We start from the raw sequence: 25055 nt of genomic DNA, 5'->3' as shown, positions 1-25055 counted from the left end.
TGCAGCAGACCTCTCCTGTCTTGCCAGCTACTCCCCTCAGCAGTGTGTTTCAGTCGGTCTTCCTGTTCTGTTCCCGGCTCTGTCTGGTGAATCCTCTCACCCTCCCGCTCATCTGGCCTGAACCCCAGTTCTTACATGCATTTGAATAAATAAACCTTTTTAAAAGAAAAAAGATGAGCCATGTGAAAAGATGGCCATATCCATAACTAATATAGCACATTATTTCATAACATAAACAACTGGAAACAGAGAGATACATAACTCATTTCATTCTGCATATGAGCATTCAGCCAGACTCAGATTCCTTTTTACAGTTTTTTTTAGCTCCTTTTTCTAGTACTTTTTCTCTCCAATTGCAGTTCTGTTGCTCTTACTAAACTCAGCTCACTATTTCCTCAAAATAGTACCTTTTGCTCTATTTTAATGATCACTCCTATAAACTTCTCAGACTCTTATTGAGACATTTCTTTCTTGCACCGAAGTCTTTAAATATAGCTATTGAAGTTGTGGGATTTACTTTATCTGTATTTCCTATGTTAAGGATCACAGGTCTCTGCCATCTACTTTCAGTATCTGAAAACAGTTGCCTAAAAACTGATTATCAAGATGTGTTATACGTACACAATGGAATACTACTCAGCAGTCAAAAACAGATATGTCCATGCCATTTGTGGCCATGTGGATGGAGCTTGAAAGGATAATGCTAGGTGAAATAAGTCAACAGGAGAGGAGAGAGCTAAATACCCGATGGTGTCACTAACATGCGGGACATAAAGTAAACTAATATTATAGTCAGCTAAAGTCAAGCTGAAAAACTAAACCTTGATAACGAAGTAGAGAACTGAAATACCACATGGGAGAGCGTGGGACAGAGGAAATAACAAAGGGGGAAGGAAGCAAGTGGTCTGTGGGTGGTGGTGCACAATCGTGGTGATACCTGATGGGAGTATCCCAATAATACCTCCATTAAAAATAAATTAAATTAAATTTTAAAAAATGATTATTAGCTGAAGTCATCATGTAGGTTCAGATCTTTGTTTTCTCTCCTACGTCCACCTGTCTCTATTCACAAAGAGCAGAACTGCATAGCTCCCAACTTGCTTTCAAACCTTTGCGCAGACTTTAAGTAGTTTGTTCATGTCATATTTTCACAATATCTATCTCCCTATTTCTTTAAGCTTTGCACATCTTGCACATCATGTCAACAAATCTTATGAAAAATAGTTCAGTAAGTTTGTCTATCATGCCTCTGCAGGTAGAAATTCAGATATAAACTATGGACTGTATGATGTCTATGCCCCTTTGATATCCTTATTCACCACTGCAAAAATAAATCCCATGAAAAGAGTGTGGGTGTTAACAAATAGTAGACATCAGAACAAAGTGTCATCTGCATTACTAGCATCCGGTTCCAGCTCAGCTTGTCATAAAATGTCCTAATTCATAATTTTAAGTCAATTTTCAGTCATTACAAATTGAAAAAGATGTTTAAAATAAAAGTTATGAAACTAGGAGGGTATATTACATAGATACTAAATATATCCTTTAATTTTAATTCAGCAAAAGATTTGATCTTCTTGCTGGTATCCCTAACAACAATTTTCTTGGTAAGAAATCACTAAAAAGACTAAAAATGAGTATTTTTTTTGCATTTGTACAGAAATTGTAAAAATTCTTTTGTATTTACATTTTAAAATACGTATAAATAACACACAGTTTGAAAGGGGTTAAATCACTTGATACTAGAAAGCAAGTGGCTTGGGCAGACTGAAGCATACACTGCTCGTGATCAAAGGCTGTGATAATTCCACATCTACTCTTCCCCAGACCTCTAGGACTTAACAATAATATAAATTTAATATCTGTGCTCCTCAGTTTCAAACTTTTTTACATAAAATATGATATATGGACAATATCAGCATTTCTTACAAATTTGAGTTTCTTGAAACAATGAAAAAAAGTAAAAACTGAACTGATTTGGAGTTGTCAACATTTCTTTTTTTAATAAGAACATAAAACAAGCATACAAACTGCCATCTTAGTTAAAATATTTCATTAAAAGAGAATATTTTAACAATAAAAGTGGCAAAAGGGGGCCTCCCCCTTGGTGCAGTGGTTGAGCGCTGGGTTGCGAAGCTGCCCGCAGCCTCTGCAGCACCGGTTCGATCCCCGGCTGCTCCCGGGCCACTGGAGGAGGGTCCCACATGGCGCACAGACCTCTCCTGCCGCCCGCTGCTCCCCTCAGCAGTGTACTTCGGTCCTTCTGCCTGCTCTGCTCCCTGCTCTGGCTCTGGTGAATTCTCTCACCCTCCCGTGCTTCTGACTGTACCCAGTGCTTGTATAAATTAAAAAAAAAAAAAAAAAAAATTAAAAAATATCTTAAAAAAAAAAGTGGCAAAAGGGCAAATTCAAAATAAGAAAACCCTTTATATTAGAAATATTAAAGCATAACCCTAAGAAAAAAAGACATTCCATATTATCTTTTGTTCATCATGGACTTGTAAAAGTTTCATAAATGTCAAAAATCACTCCACATGATTGTGCCTAAAAATTAATTAAAAGCTTTCTACTAGCTCTATAACTGGAAAATTCTATAATCTATATAGTCTTATAACAATACAATATATTTTGCAAATGTAATTAACACTGCATAGCATTATCTCAATCAAATATAATTTACTTAATTCAATGCAATTAAAATAAGTAAAAATAGTTTAAGAACATGGGGAAATATCTCCTAATGTTTGTTTGATGTAGTAGTCTACTACAGCACATTTTAACCCCAACCACATATATTAAAGACCTTTTTTAAAAAGTTCCTGTAGGAAGTGACACTGTCCTTTGTGTCTATTAAAGCGTCACTGGGTTGCACAAACTTGAAAGAGAAGTTGCATTGTGGTAACACCAGGCTTTATCTTGTAGACCAAGAGTCATTTTGCAAATTTGTAGTATCATTTCCCAAAACAGCTCAGGACCGAATTGCACGGCATTCGGTCATTTCAGTTGTGCATTTCACAGAGGCAGAAACCCAGCTGTTGACTTTCTTTAAAAGTCTTGAAGACTTATTGACAGAGTTGAGAGAACCTTTTATTCTACCATGCATAATTATGGAATAGCATTAAAAAGTGATGGATCTGAAAAATTAGATATCTCTTCATTTTAGAGAGAAGATGGAAACACCGCTGGTTTTTTCTCAACTAAATATGTGCGAATCAAAAGAAAAAACTTTTTTCAAGTTAATACATGGTTCAAGCAAAGAAGAAGGAAGCAAAGAAGACAAAATCAGGTAAACTCATGATTTTTTAAATAAGCCTATGCTTTAAAAAAACATGGAAAATGTTGAAAATAAGCAGTTTTTAAAATATTTGATTGAAATATAGATTGACAAGTAATAATATATGTTACAATTAATGTTTTTACTTACTAGACATTAACAACTGCTAATCCTAAGTGTTTTCATAAATAAGCACAACAGTTTTACTAACACAGAAGAACTAGTAGCATTTTATTGAAATATAATCTCAAATGCTTTATAGTTATAGAGAGAGAAAAAGAAACATATTTCACATGTGCTGTTTCCTCCACAAACATAGTGTTTAAAAGAGATTCTTTAGAAAAATCATTGTGAATGTGTGGGGAATGGATAAGTGGATGAGAAGCAATTTTCAAGTGATGACCAGTTCTGAACTTGTGCGATAGTCAGAAAGAGAGATTGTCATCCAAATTGTCTGGAAACTAATACCCTTTCTTTACAGAGCAAAGGAAAAGAGAAATAGGTTAAGTCTTCTTGTGCAGAAATTTGAGTTTCACGAAGAAACCCACTCAAGTAGATCGGGGCACTTGGCCAAAGAAACAAGGTGAATAGCTTTTAATTATTTGTGGGAGATTTTGATGATTCTATCATTAAACTTTTAAGAAAGAGGAAATCACGGATATATCTATTTTATTGGAAATTACACAGCACTATAAGGGAGGTTAAGATCTCATCTTTAAAAATGAAGAATATTTCATAAAATTAAACCACTTTTAATAGCTTAAGTTAAATAATTTTATAAAAATTTAGCAGTACTCTTTTAAAATAATGAGCTTGTCAGTATTAAGTGATATATTTTAGTCCTTATAAAATGATGAAACACTCATTATTACATAAAGCTTCACAATGAAATAATGTCATAGGGAAGAACTATTTTTTTCTCAGTAATTAGAAAATAAATGTCCTGGGTATAATAGTAAGTAAAGCACAAAAAAGAATGCTTTTTTAAAAATTTCTAGCAATTTGTTTAATGCAAATAGAAAATGTTATAGCCTTATACACTAGCATAATATAAATTTTTTCCAAATTTGAAATACCAATAAGAGAACTAAGACAAAATAACTAACTTAGGCTTTTTATCCCTTTAAACTTCATTAGTCAAACTTCCTGTATGGTTTAAAAAAAAAATTGCACCACATTGTGGTAAGAGCTTCAAGGAAATTGCAGTTTAAAAAAAAAGGTTGACTAAAAGATATTGTCAGTTTAGGTTCTTCTATTTGCTGAATTAAAACAGATAATTGGGGCCTCCCCGGTGGCGCAGCGGTTGAGCGCTGGGTTGCGAAGCTGCCCGCGGCCTCTGCAGCGCCGGTTCAATCCCCGGCTGCTCCCCGGCCACCAGTGGAGGGTCCCACATGGTGCGCAGACCTCTCCTGCCACCCGCTGCTCCCCTCAGCAGTGTACTTCGGTCCTTCTGCCTGCTCTGCTCCCCGCTCTGGCTCTGGTGAATTCTCTCACCCTCCCGCGCTTCTGACTGTACCCAGTGCATGTATAAACAAAACAAACAAACAAGCAAACAAATAAATAAAGAAAAACATGCCTCTATTAAAAAAAAAAAATCTTAAAAAAAAAAAAAAATAAAATAAAACAGATAATTGACTTGATTTCTTACTTTTTGGGTTTTTTGTGCTTTTTAACCTAACACATGAGTGATTTTTCCTGCAAAATAATTCATCCCCCTTTGTGAAAATATTTAATGCTATATTAACACATTATTTGATAGGCAAAATACAAAGGAAAGTTGATCAGTGATTTTGAGGTTTCCAATATATAACTTCATTGTATAATAAAGGAGAAATCCTGTGAAATATGACTGAAAAGAGCAGTATTATAACATATGTTAGAGCAGATTCACAGACAGACTTTCTGCACACACCATTATAAAACATTTTGTTTCTTGAACAGAGTCTCCCCCAAAGAAGCAGTGATATGGGGTGAATCATTTGACAAACTGCTTTCCCATAAAGGTAAGTGCTGCTTTTCCCAATTCTGGAAATGATACAAAGTACATATAACTGCATAGAAAAATTTAGTTTCTGATCAATAGAGATAACTATATAATAGAATAGTGAATTAATAAAAATTTTTAAATAGCCTTGTTTTATTAAGAATTATTTATTGTGGTTGAAATATTTTTCTTTCTGTTGTGGTTAGCACATTTAATTTTTATTTATTTTAACTTTTGAATGAGACCCTTGTTTTTATTAAATCCCAGATCACCCATGTTACTTTTATTATTAAATTATCTAAAATACAACATGGTTCTTTTGATAACCATTCAGGAAACGCTCATGAAGAGAATATTTTAAAGTTTTATGAACATGTCACTTTTCATATTATCATTCATTTTATTTATTTTTTTAATAAGAAACTTAGATTTTTTTTTAAATTTATTTATGCATGAAAGAGCTGGGTGTAGGCCAGAGGTGCGAGGAGGGGAGCAAGAGGATTCACCAGAGACAGAGTGGGGAGCAGAACAGGCAGACCTACTGAAATACACTGCTGAGGGGAACAGCAGGCTAGACAGAAGAGGTCTGCTGCACCATGTGGGTAACCTCCTTGGTTAGCCAGGGAATCGAATTCATGCTGCAGTGGCTGGTGATAGCTTGATAGTGCTGTCTTTAACCACTGTACCACCAGGAAGGCTCTATCATCCATTTTAAAGCAGAAATTTACAGGAGACTTGAGAATCATGTGAGTGCTTAAAGTGGAGTTTTGTATATGAGATGGAATGGAAGGACAAATATGGAGTCTCCCTTTGATTTCCTAACTTATGATAAATCAAAGGTTAGAGAGCCAGCTGCCCAGAGAGCTACTCTTAGGGTCAACCTACACAGGACAGAGAGCTTTTCTTTTTCTTATTGCTTTTTCTTCAATGCATGATTTCTTCTAGGTAACAAATCAACAAGTTGAAATGAGTGGCAGAAGGGGGTAGGCAACCATGTGGTTCATTATTTTCCACTGGAGACAGGCAGTCTGCTTAAGAAGCAACATTTTATCATTACTAATATCCAAACACTTTTTTCTCCTATATTGTAAACTCATCCTTTGTTAGAAACACAGAATCTCCATAGCTCATCCTCAGACCATCCAAAAGAAGCTACTTAAGTGTAATTACTGTTTATAGCATTGCTAGTAGGTTTCAGATTCTCAGGTATCTACTTGACTACAGGAATCCTTTTGCTGAGGAAGCTGGAAGTGCAGTCCTTGTAATTCACTCTCAAGTACTGTGCTCTGTTTGATGAAACACCGATTTTTCCTGTCTGCCCTCATTTTCTGTATTTTTCTCCTCCCTCATCGTCCATCTCACTTCAGGATCTTGGTGACCTGTCATGCTTCCCTGAATTTACTAACTTAAGAATTCTATTCTGAAGACTGTCCCTGAAAATGTTCCCTCTTCCTGTGAAAATAGATTCTGCTTCCAAATTGTAATATTATAATATTGACTCAGAGAAAGAGAAATGCAGGATTAAATTTAGACTAGGATCAATGAACATGGAGGGTAATGGTAAGAAAGGAAGTTTATGCTGAAAAAAAAAGACAACTTGTAACTCCTTATTTTACCTTAATGTACCATCACTTCTTAATTGAAAAAGATTAAGGTAAACAAGATTTCTCAACTATTCACTTGTCTTCTCTCAATACCCAGTCATCTTTTAGATATTTTTAAAGTTCTTGCCAAATATTTGTTGAACTTGTCCCATCCTCACTAACTTATACTAGCACTGTTTGGTTCTGGTATTTATCAGTTCTCAAGACTAATGACAGTCTTTATAAAACTTTCTTTCATAATTCACAGCCCCCCAAAATTTGGTTTTTTAATTCCAAAAATTGTTATTTCCCAACCCTTTCCAGTCTTAGTAAGGATAAACAGGAAGAGTGGAATTCATTTTTTTTTTTTTTTGGTAATTTGACTCTTTATTAGAAGGAATTAGATGACTTTTCATCTGCATATCCCCAAAACCAGTACATCACCTGATAAATATTAACTGTCCAGTAATATAATTGAGTTTGTTGCTGGGAAAATTTAATCTAGGGTTCCTCTGATATTTGGATTTTAGTTCACCTCTGTGACATAATAATAAAAATGATATGCTCTTAGTTAAACTTCCTAATCACTCTGACTTTCAGCTTCCTCAGCTATAAATGGAGATAATGAAGTTTTTAGCACCAATAGAAATTAACTCTTTAAGGATTAAATAAGACTCCAACAATTGTTGGACACTAAAATAATAGTAATAATAATAACAACAACAACAACACTAAAATAAGTGGTTACTGCTATTATAAAAATAGTAAATACCAATAATAAATGTAATAATCTTTTTCTATTTCCTGTCTTCTCCAAGTGGATAAACATAAATCATAGGTCAATTGAATATAATATATAAGTTGAATTTACTTCTCTAACTTAATTAGTTGGTATATAATAATTTCATTATACTTTTAAAACCCATTCAGAGAGAAGAAGAATTTAGTGCATAAATTAGTCCTACAGAAAATCTTCCTCTGGCATTCTGCAATTGTTCTGTTTTACATGTAGTCAAAATTAAATGGAAAACACTGAATCTGTTTCTTTTTTATTTCTCTTCTGATGGAAATGTTAAAGAACAATAAAATACCAACAAATTGTATCAAGAAAGAGTAATACAAATAGCACAAATATGAGTACTGACTTTCTTGGACATTGTTGTAACTGGCATAATCAGAATGCTAATTAAGCTACAATGAATTTACAAGAAATTATGTAACTAATAATCTTTCAATCAATCCCCAAATCCAATATATTTTAATTTTGAAACTTTTTAACATTAAATAATGTAATTTAAGACAACTGCCTAAAAAATCTCTTGGCTGTAATGGTTAAATTCAGTACATGACTATCGACTCGACTCTAGGTTAAAAAAAAAAAGAAAATAATAATAAATATCTTCTACTTGTGCACATTCATGCGCACACACATATACACACTTCAAGAAAAATCTTTATCAAATTGTATAGAATTTCCTTTCAGTTAAATGTGTAAGTTTCTCAAATTCTATATGTCATATCTATGTAAAGGAAATGGAAATTGCATTAAATTTAGTCAAATGGGAAAAAAGGCACAAATCAAACAAGATAGAGTGGAAATGTGAACATTCAGTTTGGCAAAATTTGCTGACATTAAATCTACTGTGGACTGATTATTAGCATCTTTAGGAATGAAGCCACATAGTAGAGATGATTTTAGGGGATTAATCAAAATCTATTATTGAACAAGGAGAGAGACCATGCAAGCAGAGTGCCAACATTGGCATGGGGCATTAAACAGTACAATTTATTTAGGGAATGGAAAAGAAAGCAATTTTTATTGAAAAGTATAATTTCATAAATAAAAGGTTGGCTTAGGACAAACATACAGTAGGCAGGTAACTAAATCAGAAAAAAAAAAAAAATGTGGCTCTTGCTGTATTTCACAGAAACAAATGACTCCATGGAGTGTTTTGATAATTCTGTCTTATTCAAATTTGATCCTGAAAGTGCAGTTTAACTCTTAAAAGATAAAGAAAAACACAAATGGTAAGTTCCAAGAATATCTAAATAAACTGTGAACTTTAGTCAATAACATATCAATATGTGCTCATTAATTGTAACACACATACCTTCCCAATATAAAATATTAAGAAAAGGGAACTGAATGTGTGTAGAAACTTGGTTCCAACTTTGTAACTTTTCTGTAAACCTAAATATTTTTGAATGAAATGTTTATTTAAAAAATAAATTTTTTATATAGTAGGTTTTAATACTACAATGACATTTATTAATCATTTAACTTCTGTTTATATCTTTCCATGCAGATATTAAAGTAATTTTTTCTGCCATACCCATTTACTGACAAGTTTATCTGAGATTGCAAAATGAACCATAAAGATCCATAATTTAAAATTATGTATACATCAACAATAGCTAAATGTTTTTTAAAGCAAAAGACATAAATTTAAAAACATTTCAAGTCAGACTCTGTCATTCATAGTCAATTTCAAATTTAGTCACCAGTCTTCTCACTGACTTTATAAAAGCAAATACATTTTTTAACTTAGCAATTCAATTAATTCCCGTGAAAGTTATACATACACACATATATGCACATGTGTGTTTATATATGTTCAGGCATGTTATTTTGTATAAAGGTATGTTTAAAAGTAAAATAATACTTCTGAATATGTATGTTTAGAAGATATTTGGCTAAATAGTTAAAAAATGCTATAGAACTTGCAAAATTACAAATAGGCTTTAGGAAATCATTAAAAGAGATTAAATAGATTTGCACAAGATTCCATTAGGCAGAAGGAAAAGTCTTTCTTGAGAAGAGAAAAAGGCATGTACAGGGTGAGAGAATTGAGATATTTTTTTGTGTACCAACAGTCTACTTTCATTAAGACAAACTGTTGTGAACAAACACATTGGACATTCTAGTTGGAGACAAACTTTGGAAGAGATTGTATGTTATAAAGTTAACTCTTACAGTTAGAAAGTTATGCATGTAATAAGGATGACCTATAAAGTTGTCATAAATATAAAAATTAATCTTAAGCTAAGGTGTATTTTGGAAGGAAAATGGATTTGATGATTGAATGTGTACATATGGTGTCAAGTGAGAGGATGAAGAAATAAGAGACCAAGAAAACTGATGAACCAAATTCCTAGATTTTATGCCTTACAATAGGAAAATAATGGTGCTTTTATAAATGAAAAAGAACAAGATTTGTGAGACAACAACAGAGGTTAAACTTATTTAATTGCTAATAAACCTTCTATAGTTTTAAAGTAAGTTTATGACAAAGCAATTGCATTTAGATAAAGATTTTATAAGCATTTCACATAGTTGATAACTAAAGATTTGAAAGAGAATAGTATTTCTTATGAAGGGAGTTTCTACTAATTAAGAAAAATCTTAAAAATATTAATAACCTTTCCCCAGTGACTGCTATATTCCAGTCAATGCAAATAATTTCAATATTTTTAAGCTTTTTGTTAATGACCATTTGCTTGAACTTTTTTAAACCACACAATGTGGTTCTACTAAACTTAATTCCGAGAAAAATTCATAATAGGAAACAGAATTAGAATATATATGTTATTGTATTCCCTTCATTTAAAACTATGAACTGACTATATTGTGGAAACTGACTCTCAGTAAAGAACAAGGAAATAAGTATTCACTTTGGGGAAGGAAATGAATACTCCTTACTTTTCACCTTGTGTTTTTTCAAGTTGCTCTTCCCAATTTTCAGTTACCAGTTTTCTGCAAGATAAGGGCTTCTGGTGTTCTGCACAGTTAAACTTCTCAATCAAGCTAACCCATAACATCCCCCAATTCTTAATCTATCTAGACAATAAAGTAAGTAAAATCCTGTCTAAATTATACATGGATCACATAAATAAATTATTATTAGAAAATTAACATGAGCATTCTGTGGGAGGTCAAGAGCTATGAAGTTAGAAATTAAAGCAAAAACAATACAACCTAGTGCTGAGGATATTATACTGTCCTTGGGTTTCCAACTTCAGAGTTTCTTCACTTTATATTTCATTTGGCTTCTTGGCATCAGAAAATATTCCAACAGATGCCAGAGTTTCGAATTAGAAACATACAATTACAAGCATTTCATATTTGTATGACACACTGAGCCAGCTTCTTCCAGTGCGAATTCTAGTCCCAGGTTCTATCAAACGCTTTTGGCAGCTGCGTTCACCACTGCTGCCTTCTAAAGGGCTGTTCAGCAAGTCCCTGCCTCTGTGTGAGAAATGGTTCCACTGTGACCTGACTTAATGAAGCTGCCTGACGTGAGGAAGAGAAACAGGAAGTACTTAATCTGCTGGAATAATCTTGCACAACATTGCATATTACATTTTAAAAAGTAATTTATTTAAATTTTGAAGTAGATGAATGACTTTCTCATTCATCATTAATTTACTTCTCGAATCACTCTCTAATATTCTCTATTATATTCATACTTTGCCAACAAAATGCACTCATTTTGGTTAACTCATCATGAGCATTTTTTTTAGCATGCAGCACTTTTGCTGATATTAGGAAAAATTACCTATGCTGTGACTTCATTTGGAATGTTTGTATCAAGATCAAGACTATCCATGGTAACAAAGGGCTTTTCCACGACATTCCAGAGAAGAATGTTGGCAGAGTCAACACTGGTAACTTGTGTATTTTTAATAATGTTCATGGAACTTTACATTCTGGGAGACTTCTTCTGAATTCTATGCAAGTTGATTTTCCCTGGGCTCTAAACAGAATAAATCACCTCTGCATATGTCCTTCTTTAGCCCTCAATATTTTGGGGGAGCAAAATAAGTTATTCTGTATCCCAGTGGGTTCTTTTTGGGCTGGATGTGTCATCAAAACAGCTCCAAGTGGATTAGCAAAGGAAAAAAAAAAAACATCAACTGAGTAACATACACATGGAGACACTATATGGTTGACAAATTTGAAGACTAATGTGTGAACCATGTTTTGGGACAAGGGACATCAAAGAGAAAGGGAGAATTTCACATGACAGATAAGAAGGGGGTGACAATATTCTTACTCTGGAGGAAGGTGAGATTCTTAGACAAAGAAGGCATGTTCACTGATAAACCTATGACAGGATGAGATCTCCCCGCAAAATCATATTGTTCTAGGTCACCAAGGGGGGAGTGGTGATTGTGTCATAAAATGGGAAAGGAGCCAGAAATTTAGGATGCAATGATTTTTTTCATTGATTAGACAGAGTTGAAGGACTTAGGCAAGGACAGAAGCGTCTCAAACCTTCTGACACTCACTGCTCTCAATTCAAAACAATGAGCATTTTTTTTTAAGATTTATTATTTATTTTATACAAGAACCAGGGTACCGGCCAGATGGCGGGAGGGTGAGAGGATTCACCAGAAACAGAGCGGAGAGCAGAACAGGCAGACTGACGAAATACACTGCCGAGGGGAGCAGCGGGTGAGACAGGAGAGGTCTGCAGCGCCATGTGGGACCCTCGCCGGCCGGTTGGGATCGAACCGGTTCTGCAGAGGCTGCGGACAGCTTCATAGCGCGGCGCTCAACCGCCTGCACCACCAGGGGAGGCCCACAATGAGCGTTTTTTAAGTAATGGTGAAAGATCTCCCAAAGTTCAAAGGGCTTTGATTTGCCTCTACCTCCCACACCAGGAAGACAAGAGTGCTACTCTAGGTATACTGAAAAAATCCTACCTGACCTTTTGGGGCAGACTGATCCCACAGTATGACATACCTGTCTTGACCATTAGTCTCCATATTCCTCAACACTAGGGACTTTGTTATCTTCATGGTAGTTTTTGTAGTAAAGATGCTATAATTTTAAACAAGATAAACCTGGGTTCAAGTCCCTGAATTTTCTATTATGAACTGTAGGGTTTAGGGTAACTTTACTCTCTGAACCACAAGTTCTTCATCTGTATAAATAGGTATAATAGGCCATATTCCAAAGGAATGAAATAAAAATTAAATGGACATGCACCAATAAAATGTATACAGCAACATACCAAAACTTAGCAAACACTCAAAGCTTCTAGCTAGAATAATTGATATTACTGCATATTCAGTATATAATACAGTCCTCAGATTTCTACTGTTTTATAAATAATAAAAAGATAGATGAAGGATGTTATTTTTAGTAACAATTTCAGTTACCTGCTGTGTGGATGATCCCTTTTAGGGGCCAAAACAAAAAAAAATTATTGAAATTGAAATTTAGTAATACAAGTAATGGCCACTCTCTTCTAAAATCACAACTATTTATTAACCCATTTTAGAAATAGTTTGGTATTTAAAAACTGACTTATCACAAGGAAAATCTTTCTCCTTCCTCTTCTTATTTGAATCTATGAGAAGATAAATGTTAGTTGAACCTACTGTGGTTATACATACACAAATCAAACCATAGACAGTATGCCCTAACCTTAGCCAGTGAGGTGTATCAATTATTTCTCAGTAGAAATAGAAATATTTTCAAGAAAGTAAAAAAATAAGAGCTGATCAGTTTGCCACCTCTACATGATAAATGAGCAAAATAAATTGAAATCTCATCAAAGTAACTTTATTCCTAAATCACAAGACATGTACTTAGTTTCCTCAATCCAAACTATCTGACCCTGACAGACTGCTCTCCCCTTGAAAGGGATTAGGCATTTTATTTCTCCAACTTTATTTCTATTCCCATTTAGAGAGTAACAGTAAATAAAATCAAGCCAAAGTTCCTTTTGCTAGAAAGGGAAGAGCAGGGTCTAAATTACACTGAGCAGCACAGTAACACCCAATCATTTGCTTCTACACGTTAGCAGCATGCACACTTCTACATGGTGATTTTGTTTACTTAGAATTACCTGAGTATGTCCTCACACTCCATTTGTTGTCCTGCTTCCAAATGTATCCTAACATCTAGCCTAGGAATTTTCTTCAGAAATCTACTGATACAGCTACCAAGCAAAGAAATTTCAGAAGTCCATTAAAGCATGGTGTCTAGCAGTTCTGAAGATAGTTACTAGAGACAAATTGAGAGAATTTAAGTTGTTTTATTTTTCTTTTTAGAATTCAATCCAGTTTTTTTTTTTTTTTAAAAAAGGATATTAATTTGGAGGTTAAAAAGACAAAACACTTTAGAAACATGAAAGAGGAAGGAGGGATGGGTGCTAAGCAGTGGTTTCCCATTATTCTAAATGTTCATCGAGGGGAAAGCCCTTAAAAATTTAGCTCACAGGGGCCTCCCTGGTGACACAAGTGGTTAAGCACAGCACTGTGTGGCTATCCGCAGCCAGTGCAATAGGAGTTCCATCCCAGGCTGGCCAGGGAACAACCCACATGGCACAGCAGACCTCTCCTGTCTCACCTGCTGCTCCCCTCAGCAGTGTATTTCAGTCAATCTGCCTGTTCTGTTCCCCACTCTGTCTCTGGTGAATCCTTTCATCCCCTGCACCTCTGGCCTGTACCCCAGTTCTTGTATGCATAAATAAATAAATATTAAAAAAAGAAAGAATTTGGCTCACAGTCCTGACAGAGGCTGGGACATGACCACATACTGTCTAAAACTCAGCTCAAGCCAGTTGGTCCACAGGTTATTGTTTGCTTGTGGTTTTGGTTTTCATTTTACAGACGTTAGCATTGCCTACATTTCAAACTCTAATTTTGATTTAAGGGTTGATATGCATGTTTTTCCGTAGTCTCCCTTTTTCTTGCCAGGATCTTTATAGAGGAAGACAAAAAGTAAAACCAGAGATTATACAACAAAACTTTCATTCTAGTCAGATAAATGGAAAAAGAAGGTGTTTTCAAGCTGTTGCCAATTACTAAACAAAGAATGATGACTCTAAAGTCATCAATTTAAGGCTCTACTTTCTTCAAAGTCTTAAGAGGATGCTGCAATATAATTTTCCAAAATGGAAGGAAAGTGATTTTTAACAATAGCTTTGACTTAGGCTGCTCTTTTAAAAGTTCAGGTACTGAGCTTCAAGAGGGTGGAAGGAATTACAAGAAAGGAAAAAGAAAAGCAACACATTAAAGAGCTATAATACCCATGAGAGCTGAGTGGTGATAAAACCAGCCTGTCTGACTCTGTGCCGTTCATGTTGGCAGTAAATTTTGGCTTAAAGGTATTAAAAACAGAGGTAGAACATTAACTCTACTCTGAAATGGATACATTTAGGTGTTTGAGGAAAATCTATCAAAATGCTTCAAAGAATCATTGTCCATTTATATTTCCCCTCTACGTTCTGAGAAAAGCACACTGCTAGCATGAGAAATAAATCTTGAAAATCAAACAATAAAAGAACTAGAGAATTAAGAAAAAGGGTGGTTAAATATCACCCACAATCATCATCCGTGCTGCTTCTCAGCGATTAGAATGCGTTGACTCATCTGAGCCCTAAGGTCTCCTTAAATGGTTATGTTTGGCTGGAATTATCTTACTGGTATCTACTGGCTATAAGACAAATTTGGAGTTACTTGTAAATCTTGTGACACCTTCTCCAATTCTGAACTTATATGAAACTCAGTTTCCTTATTTATGCAAGTGCATATAAGACATATTCTAGACATCTGTTATAAGATTAAATGTGGTAATGTACATAAAATAGCTTTTAAGCCTCAAAACCATTGTTGTAAATGTGTTTTACATAGTTATTACCATAATTCTAACAAGGGGATTCATTATTGCTCCCTTTACATGGAACTTTTTTTTTTAATTAGAAATAATTATTGACCATGAGAAATAGTCTGGAGAGCAATTAATATAAAAAATGAATATATTGAAAATGAGTTATCTGACAAAAACCTGCCATTTTATTTCACAAAATTTTCAGCCTTAATGTTAGAATGTTTGCTTCCCCTTTTTATAAATTGCTGAACTTAAATTTTTAATATTTTTGAGTTATCTGACAAAAAGCTGCCATTTTATTTCACAAAATTTTCAGCCTTAATGTTAGAATGTTTGCTTCCCCTTTTTATAAATTGCTGAACTTAAATTTTTAATATTTTGTTCAAAATCTTTGTCTTTGAGATCATGAGGGATATTGGTCGGTAATTTTCTTTACTTACTTTTTCTTAGTTTTTATTTTATTTATTCCTGGGTGAGGGCTGTTTATTATATATTCATCTAGGTTTGGCATTAGAATTATCCTAGCATCTTAAATTCAAATGGAAAAAGTTCATCACTCCAGTGTTTTCTGGAGGAAGTTGTGTAAGATCAAAGTACTTTTTTCCTTTAAACATGTGATGGTTTTCAGATCAAATCTGGGTCCAAAGGTTTGGGGTGTGGGGATTTATATTTAAATTCTACTCATTAATTGAAATTAGGACTGTCAGATTCTGTACTTCTTCAGTGTCAGTTTGGGTCATTTTTTTTTAATAACAATTTTCCCATTTTATTTGAATTATATTTATTGACATAACGTCACTCATAATATTCACTTTATATTTGTAATACTTATGAGAGCTGTGGTGATATCTGATTTGTGTTCAACTATTAGTCTTAGGGGCATTACTTTATTAATATTATAAACAACTAACTTTTTTAACTTTTTCTGTGGTTTGTTTTCTTTTATATAGACTGCGCTGATTGTATTTTTCTTCTGCCTATGGTGGCTTTAATTCAATTTTGTTTTCCAAGCTTCTGAAAGTAAAAATTTAGATCTTGACGTTCATATTTTTTTTTTCAACTAGTATGTCATCATGTAATAAATTTCCCTCTGGTCATTGCCTAAACTGCGTCCTACAAGTTCTGATATACTATAGTTTTCAACTGTAAACATTTTCTAATTTCTATAGTTTTCAACTGTAAACATTTTCTAATTTCTTCTGTGATTCCTTCCTTTAATTATTTATAATTGTGTTGATTTTTTTTTCTAAATAGTCAGGGTTTCTTACTAGTGTTAAATTTTTGTTAAGGTCCTTGTGGGCAAAAGTCAAATTCTATGGAAGATACATTTTTTGAAGTTCATTTAGCTTCATTTTACATTCTCCCATGTGGTCTGTGTTGGATAATCTCCCTCATGCTCTTGAAAAGATGTGTTGGGTAGAGGATTTTATAGTCATCAACTAGGTCAATTTGATTAATAATATATTAGTTTGATATATTTTCCTTGATACTGTCTACTTGTTCTATTAACTTCTGATTAAGTTAGTAGAATTAAAAGCTACAATTGTAAGGCTTCCTCTAGTCTAATCTCTACTCATCCAGTGAAATTTTTACTTCAGATAGTTTCGATTTCTGCTTAGAATTTTCTTTTGATTTTTTTTTATATTTTCAATTTCTCTGCTGAGTTTTTGCATCTCACACATCATGCCTTTTTTAAATTTGACATTCTTCAATGTATTAATAGCATTTTTAATGTCTTGCATGCTATTTCCAACATTTTAGAATCCAGTGGTCAGTATTTATTGTCACTGTTTTGTGAATGGCATATTAAACATTTGTGTGTCTAATAAATATTTATTGGCATGACTATGTGTTATTAAGTATTATTATATAAGCATGGAGAAGGATATGAGAGCCTGGATTATGTTGCCTTCCTTTAATGGATTATGTTTTCTGGAAGTCAGTTAAATTATTGGAGGGTCCAGTTTAAACCTTTAAAAGCTTTAAAAATTATTTTTCCAATTTACCTTAGTAGAAGGACAAGACTCTTCCCCTTGGGCATAGTATATGTAACAAAAGTATGTTTTTTATTGACTACTACCACTGAGTCAGAATCCCAAAGTCTTCCAGACCTGTGCAAACTCCCTATCTCCGTGCCCCTCCCAGCCCCCACTTGCTACACTCTTGGCTTTGCAGGGTTCCCCTGCACACACGGTCTTAACCTGCAGTCAAGGATCAACAGGAAGCTTGCATGCAACCTGTCAGGTCATCTCTGCACATTTCCTTCTTTCCCTCTCTCATTTTTTTTCAGTATGCTGACCTACAACTTTCAAATACATCATGAGCCCCCAAACTCCTATGACTCCTCAATTTAGAAAGATTTTTGTTATTTTGCCTGTGCTCTATTTCCACTCATTCTAGTCCTAAAGGTGCCACCAGACAAATAACCAGTGCAAATACAGGGAAATTAGGGATATTCTATAGAATTGGAATGTGCTCTGATAACCACAGTGATACCGAAAAGAGCACTATACTTCCGGGAATGTTTGTCAGCTTGTCTGAACAGCTGGCTTTTACCTCAAACTCCAAACTTGCCAGTTTTGAATAATGATGTGATCTCAACAGCATTCAGGAAGGGCACAACACTCAACGCTCAGAAGACACTTTCGCAAATCTCATTTGGCTAAGTTTAAGTTTCAATGTAACAATATAGATTCAGAAATAAAACTTGTCTGGTTACCATTTTTCTTCCTTTATGTAGAACCAAGGGAGGCATATGATAATACAAATTTTGCTAGACATTAGAACATTAATTAAATGTTTAATGGCACCAGGCTAAGATGAGTATTGCCTTCTGAAATGGACTAGTATAGGATTTATTTCATATAACTGGTGGTCACATTTGAATAGGACAAGACTCTTGCTTTTTATTTGTTTTGTGCTTCTTCAAGCTCAGTGACTGACTGACAACTTCTCTTATAAATATTATAGAGCTGATATTTCATTAAAACAAAGCATTTCCTAGAACTTTCCTATTTTCAATGAAAATTTCATATTTTCCTCAAGTCTTCAATTATTTATTGGTCATTTCTTTTTTCAGTAATTATTGAATGATTTCTTCATGCAGAGGATTTGATGGCAAATTACACTAGGATTTTCATCTCATGACTGTCAGGGTAGTAGGAGAAACAAAAATGGGAAAACAGTTGCAGCACAATATTCTCTAAGTGCTACCTGATGACTCGGAAGTCCTGTAGGAAGGCCACAGAACTTACTCGTAAGGGATGGGTGAAATCTTTCCTGATGAGATAATCTCTAATTTACACCAGGGTGTATAGTGAAGATTAGATTGATAAAATTGGAATAGGAAAAGTGTTTCCAACAGAAGCTAGAGTTAAGAAGTGTGGGAATGTGGCACATGCTTGGAACTATAAGTATTTCTCTATGTTTGGAACTTAGAGTGTGAAAAAAAGAGTGGGAAGAGATGAAGAGCATTACTGGAAATTTCAAACAGTGAAGAAACATAGTGAAATCTATGGTATAGAAAGATAATACTCACGAGAAAGTGGATAACAGGAGAGAAGGTAGGTGTAGAGACAAGAGAGACCTGGAGGCAGAGTCACCAATTAAGTGGTTGCTAAAATATTCTATGTGAAAGACAATTCTAGTCTGAACAAAGGTAAATTTAGGCATCATAAAAATCAAAAAAGCAGATGCCAGATATATGAAAATGTAAAACTGGCAAGATTTGATTATAAACTGGGAGTGAGGGGGTGAGAGGAAAATTGAGGCTTTGTGAGGATAAGTGCCAGCTTGTGATTTAAATTGTTGAGTGAATGGTGTCATTGGATGGGAAACATGCTAGAAAGCTTTTGGGTGAAAACAATGAATGCACATGATTATTTGGAGGGAAAGTTCAATGGAGATGTTTACCAGATGTTGGTGGAGAAGAAATTAGAGCTCAGAAAAGAGGTCTGGGCTGGAGATGAGTTATAAGAATCATTCAGCATCATCATTGTATCTAAATGTTGAAGTCAATGTCCAAGAAATAGAATTAGAGGGAAGAAAGATAAACTGAGAAGTATTCAGAGAAGCAATAGTCAAAGGTGTTAAGAGGAAAGTCAGGATTGTAATTTGTACAGAAAATTACAGACATAGCTCAACTCTGCCTGCTTTCAAGAGACAAATAATGCATGGGCTGAAAAAAAAAAAAAAGTTCACTGAATTTAACAGTAAGTGATTTGTGTAAGGCTTACTAAAGTATTGAGTAGAAAGCACATCTTAGTGTGCTTGGAATTAAACAAGGTGGAGGGATTAAAAGACTAAGTGTAGAAAACACTCTAAAGACTACGTTTGTAAGGAGAAAGCGATAGCTAGAGGAATATTTGAAATTGAAAAAATTTCTCTTTTAATGACTTCATGCAATAAGGTTAAAATCTTTAAATGATATCAAAATTTAACTCAGACTTTATTGCTTTCCAAAATTGCTTTGAATACCTTGATTTGCAGTCATTGGCCATGCATTCAGTAGGAAATAAGGGAAAAGGGGGATTTAGAAAAAAATGTTGGAAGAATAAATAGGGGATAAAAGATAGAAAAGAGAGATGAAGAGAGGAGAAAAGGAGAATTATATAAAGAAGAGATTTTCAGTAAATATTACAATTAACTAGGGAACAGACTTTAGGCCAGCACTGGTGATTGCAAAAAATGAATCAAGAGATACAGTGTCCCAAAATCCTAGGAAGAATAGGATTTTGAAAGGGAGAGAGTCAGTATTTCAAATGCTGTCAAGTGAGAATTATGGACAGGACTTAAGAAATTTCTCTGTGTGATAACTTATCTGTGAGAGCAGAAAAAGAAATAGGTTATAACTAGTGAGTGAGACCAAATTTAAAGAAAGATTGCTAAAAATCATTTCTAGCCAACTCAAATGTGAATTTCTCTAAGAAAATTGATCTGAAAAATCCAGAAAGAACCTATTTTCCTTTTCTTAATACTTCTACAATGCACTTTTGAATAACTCCCATCTGACCAAACACTTTCACTTTTTGTAATTTAGCCCAGAGAAACAAAGACTAATGTTTACATTCAGAACATCTACATGTGCTTGTTTATAGTATCTTTATTAATAATTGCCTCAACATAAAATAAAACCCAAAAGCACAATCCAATTTTCCTTCAAGGGATAAATGTCTAAACACAGGTTGATATAACCAAACCCTGGCCTGTGATACACAGTGAAAAGAGACAAAATATTGATGTTTACATCAAGGAATCATACTGAATGAAAAAATAGTCACCCTAAACAGCACATACTACATGATTCCAAACATGTAACTTTCTTAAATTTACAAAATTATAGAATGGGGAACAGATGAATGGTTTCCAGAGTTTAGGGGGTTGGATCTGAAGTGATGCGAGTGTAGCTATAAACAGAATATATGGTATCTTGAAATTGTGGAAATGTTCTATATCTTAACTATGTCAATATTATTATCTCAGCTGTGATATTTTACTATAGTTTTGCAAGATGTTGCATTGGTAGAAACTGGATAAAGGGTACATGGGATCTTCCTCTATTTCCTATAACAACGTCTAATAATTCAAATGTCTCAAAATAAAGAACTTAAAAAAAATGCTTATAAGCCAAAAAATAGTAGATTAAAATTTGTGTAAAGAGACCACTTTTCTTTAAAGTCAGATTGACTTACGCTTGAAACCTGCGTCCCCTGATTCTGCATATTTTTAGTTACATGCACTCTACATGACTGAGCCTTAAATGAATGACAATCACCAAGATCATCTTCACCATCAGCAAACCCATGGACAATAGTCACTACATGCAAGAACAGAGCACTTTGCATATTTTAACACATTTTATTTTCTTAACAGCCCTCCCTCTCAGGTAGGAATCATGATAATCATAATTTTAAATTTTGAGAAACTGAGGAACAGGATGAAAAGTAATCCACTCAAGCCTACAAAATGACTAACTGAATGTAAATTTGAATGAGTCAGTCTTCCACAAAACATGATACCTGCCCCTCACACATTTACGGCTCTCAAGCAAAAGTAAAAATGGAGACTCTATCCTTTAAAATGAACAATGATGTAAAAAATAAAAAATAATAAATATAAAAAATAAAAATTAAAAAAAAATAACAACAACAAATACTTAAGAGTTACAGCTCAGGCTAATGAAGTGTTTAAAAATATGTATTTTCCCCTTCCATTGTTGACAAACATAGTGTATAACCACTTATAAGGCTAGGTTTAAATTGTAAATGCTCCAATTCTTCACAGTTCTGCCATCTAAGCTTGACCTACCTTTCTTTTCTTTCTGTTCATGTTTTTATCTAAGTGTAAGAGGCCTCTTTACATATTTGGGTGGATACCCCTAGGCAATTAAAGTTCTGTGCACACTCAGGCCTAAAGATATGCAAAGCGCTGAATCAGTGTGTCTTTAGTACATGAACTTAGGAGAGAGGACTATGCAAACCTTGGAGACAGAGCCTTTAGACAGGGAATTCCAGGGTTCTGAGTTAAGAAGCAAATCTAGAAAGAGGGTAATTAGTTTCAGGTGGAACAGCTTCTAGCTCCATAGAATCCTTCCCCCCTCCTCAAGGTTCCCCAGGAGGAGGCACAGGCTAAAGAGGCTCAAAGCAAGAGGTTCCTCTTACCCAGGTCTAAGATAACAGCCTTACTGAAACAAGAATGATTCTTGCCTTCCATGGTCAATGAGATTACAGTGAATTTATATGAGGTCCCTCATGGATAATGTGCAAAATGTGCACCACCACACTGCATCAGAGGGACAACATGGCTATTATGTTATTATATATTTGCTGTGATATTTTAATATCAAGTGGAATATTTTCTCAGATTAAAAATTTTGTAATTAAAATATATTGCTTCTTTTCTTGGTAGATGGACTGGAGGCTTTTACCAGATTTCTTAAAACTGAATTTAGTGAGGAAAACATTGAGTTTTGGATTGCCTGTGAAGATTTCAAGAAAAGCAAAGACCCCAAACAAATTCTCCTTAAGGCAAAAGCAATATATGAGAAGTTTATACAGAATGATGCTCCACAAGAGGTATAGTAAAGATAGTAAAAACTTACAATTATATTTTAATATTATTTGAGTCTGTTATTTTCAAATTGGTACCCTGATCTTGCAGAAAAGTCAGAATTTTGGTGAAGCAAAAATGATGGTTATTTATATAAATTTCTACAAGCAAAGAGAACACGTTGCAACACATTGCGAAGGAAGGAAGGTATAATTAAAGTCACGCCTCAGGTTGTTTTTGTTCCAGATTAAAAGTAAATATAATTCATCATAATGTTTTGATTCATTCATTTATCATATTAAGCACTTTAGCATAAGCAATCTCATAGTAATGAAGATTTCTATAAGTGATGAAAGCAAGAACAATCTAAGTTTGTATTATATGCAATTTTAATGCTAGCTTATACACCCATACAAAGTTTTGTTTGCCCTGAACTGATTATCACTCCACCTTAAAATGATTAAAAGAAAATTTCAGAATAGGCAAGGTCAACCCAATGTGCCAAGGGTTGAAGTGAAAAAACAATTTCTTTGACTTCAAGCTCAATATGAGATCATTATGAGAAACAATTGCTAAAGGTAGCAAATATTACTTGACTATTCCCAAATAAGAATTAGTTTCAGTATTTCTATTATGTGGCTAACAAATTGCATCTCTTTGTTGAAGTTATAAGCTGATAGTCTATCACTTTAAGAGTTCTGTTTGACTATAAATTAGAATGTCCGTGGAGTAGCATTGTCTATGTATATATTTTTCCACATGAAATTATCATTGTTTTCCTTTTTGCATATATTTCAATAAGTTCTGCATTTCAATGTGTAAGTCTGTTTACCCCAAGAGTAATCTCAAACACAGATAGAAAAAGTAGGGGTGTGGTAGGGGCAGCTAATTCCTTTTCCCACGTGGGAAAAGGAAAAACCCATCTGAAAAATTACCACCATCAGAACAGGATATATCTTTAGTCCTTTGATTAAAAGTATCAAAGGATTTTATATCTTTAAAAGATATTCAATTTCAGCAAGCATTTGCTTGTAGGAAAGCAGAATAACACAATGAAAAGAACACTGGTACAAAACAAAAGCCACACATTGAAATTCCAAATATGTCCCCACACTCACTCTTGTCTTCACTCCAACTTCTATGGAGTTTAGTTTCCACTTTGAAAATGAATTGGACCTAATGATCTCAATAATGCTTGGCATGAAAACATCCCATTATTCTAAATTACTAAGAGAGAGCTAGAAGGACCAGGAACATATGGAGGAAAGAGTCAAGTGAAATAACCAAAGTAAATCATTGGCTCCCCAGACTCCTACCAAGAAGCCACCAATCTCAATCTCTTTCTCTCTTTCATACCCCCCTCAACACACACACGCATGCACACACTGCTCACTCACCCCTGCAGCGGTGTGGCTCTCCATTATTTGTTTTTCAAAAGGTGCTTAAGTAGATTAGGTTTGACTTTAAAATTCTCAGGCTGTTGGGGCATCCCCAGCACAAATGGTTGAGCGCAGTGCTGTGAAGCTGTCCGCAGCCTCTGTAGCGCAAGTTCGATCCCTGGCCAGGGAGCTACCCACATGGCACAGCAGACGTCTCCTGACTCACCCACTGCTCCCCTCAGCAGTGTACTTTGGTCTATCTGCCTGTTCTGTTCCCTGCTCTGTCTCTGGTGGATCCTCTCACCTCCCACACCTCTGGCCTGTACCTCAGATCTTGTATGCATAAATAAATAAATCTTTAAAAAAATATAAAAAAATAAAATTCTCAGGCTCTTCACAGTTTACCTTTTTAATTTTTTTTTCTTATTATGATACAGGTTAATCTTGATTTTCACACCAAAGAAGTCATTACTAAGAGCATCACCCAACCCACCCTCCACAGTTTTGATGCTGCCCAAAGCAGAGTATATCAGCTTATGGAACAAGACAGTTACACACGTTTTCTGAAATCTGACATCTATTTAGACTTGATAGAAGGAAGACCTCCGAGACCAACAAATCTTAGAAGACGCTCTCGCTCATTTACTTACAATGAATTTCAGGATGTAAAGTCAGATGTTGCCATTTGGTTATAAAAAAATCAGTTATGCTCATTTTATGGATGGCAAACTTGTACATCTGCTTCCAACAAATAGCATGTTAATGTTAACAAATGGGCACATCTTTTAAACAAAAATACACCAAGCAAGAGGGGTTTTACTATGTAAATCAAAGCTATTATCCTAATAATATATATTGTGTCTGCTAACGTTTTCCACTGGACTTCCTTTCATTCATAATTAGAAAAACTTACCACTCCATTAAATAAGCAATATTTTGGGGCCTCCCTGGTGGTGCAAGGGGTTAAGACACAACTATGAAGCTATCCATAGCCACTGCAGCACGAGTTCCATCCCGGGCCACTGAGCTACCCATGTGGCACAGCAGACCTCTTCTCACTCACCTTCTGCTCCCCTCAGCAATGTATTTCAGTAAATCCACCTGTTCTGCTCCCCACTCTGTCTCTGTTGAATCCTCTCACCCCCCCCCACACCTCTGGCCTTTA

The 25055-nt window shown here is 34.5% G+C and overlaps 1 protein-coding gene across 2 annotated transcripts; it reads left to right on the top strand.

Annotated features, from left to right (window-relative positions):
* Window positions 1-2958: 2958 nt before the first annotated feature.
* On the top strand, window positions 2959-25055 carry RGS18 (regulator of G protein signaling 18). 2 transcript variants are annotated; one of them, XM_037496125.2, is made up of 5 exons: window positions 2959-3286; window positions 3756-3857; window positions 5216-5277; window positions 22371-22537; window positions 24328-25055. In XM_037496125.2, exons 1-5 carry the CDS (start codon window positions 3171-3173, stop codon window positions 24583-24585), a joined length of 705 nt encoding a protein of 234 aa, XP_037352022.1. In that variant the 5' UTR covers window positions 2959-3170; the 3' UTR covers window positions 24586-25055. The 2 variants fall into 2 exon arrangements, with proteins under 2 accessions (XP_037352022.1, XP_054546300.1); XM_054690325.1 differs by lacking the exon at window positions 3756-3857.

Source organism: Talpa occidentalis, unplaced genomic scaffold (genome assembly GCF_014898055.3).
Source record: "Talpa occidentalis isolate TD23 unplaced genomic scaffold, MPIMG_talOcc4v2.1 talOcc4.8, whole genome shotgun sequence".
Lineage (NCBI taxonomy): Eukaryota > Metazoa > Chordata > Mammalia > Eulipotyphla > Talpidae > Talpa > Talpa occidentalis.
The sequence above is the reverse complement of the archived record's forward strand: the minus strand, read 5'-3'. Positions and strand labels throughout refer to the sequence as shown.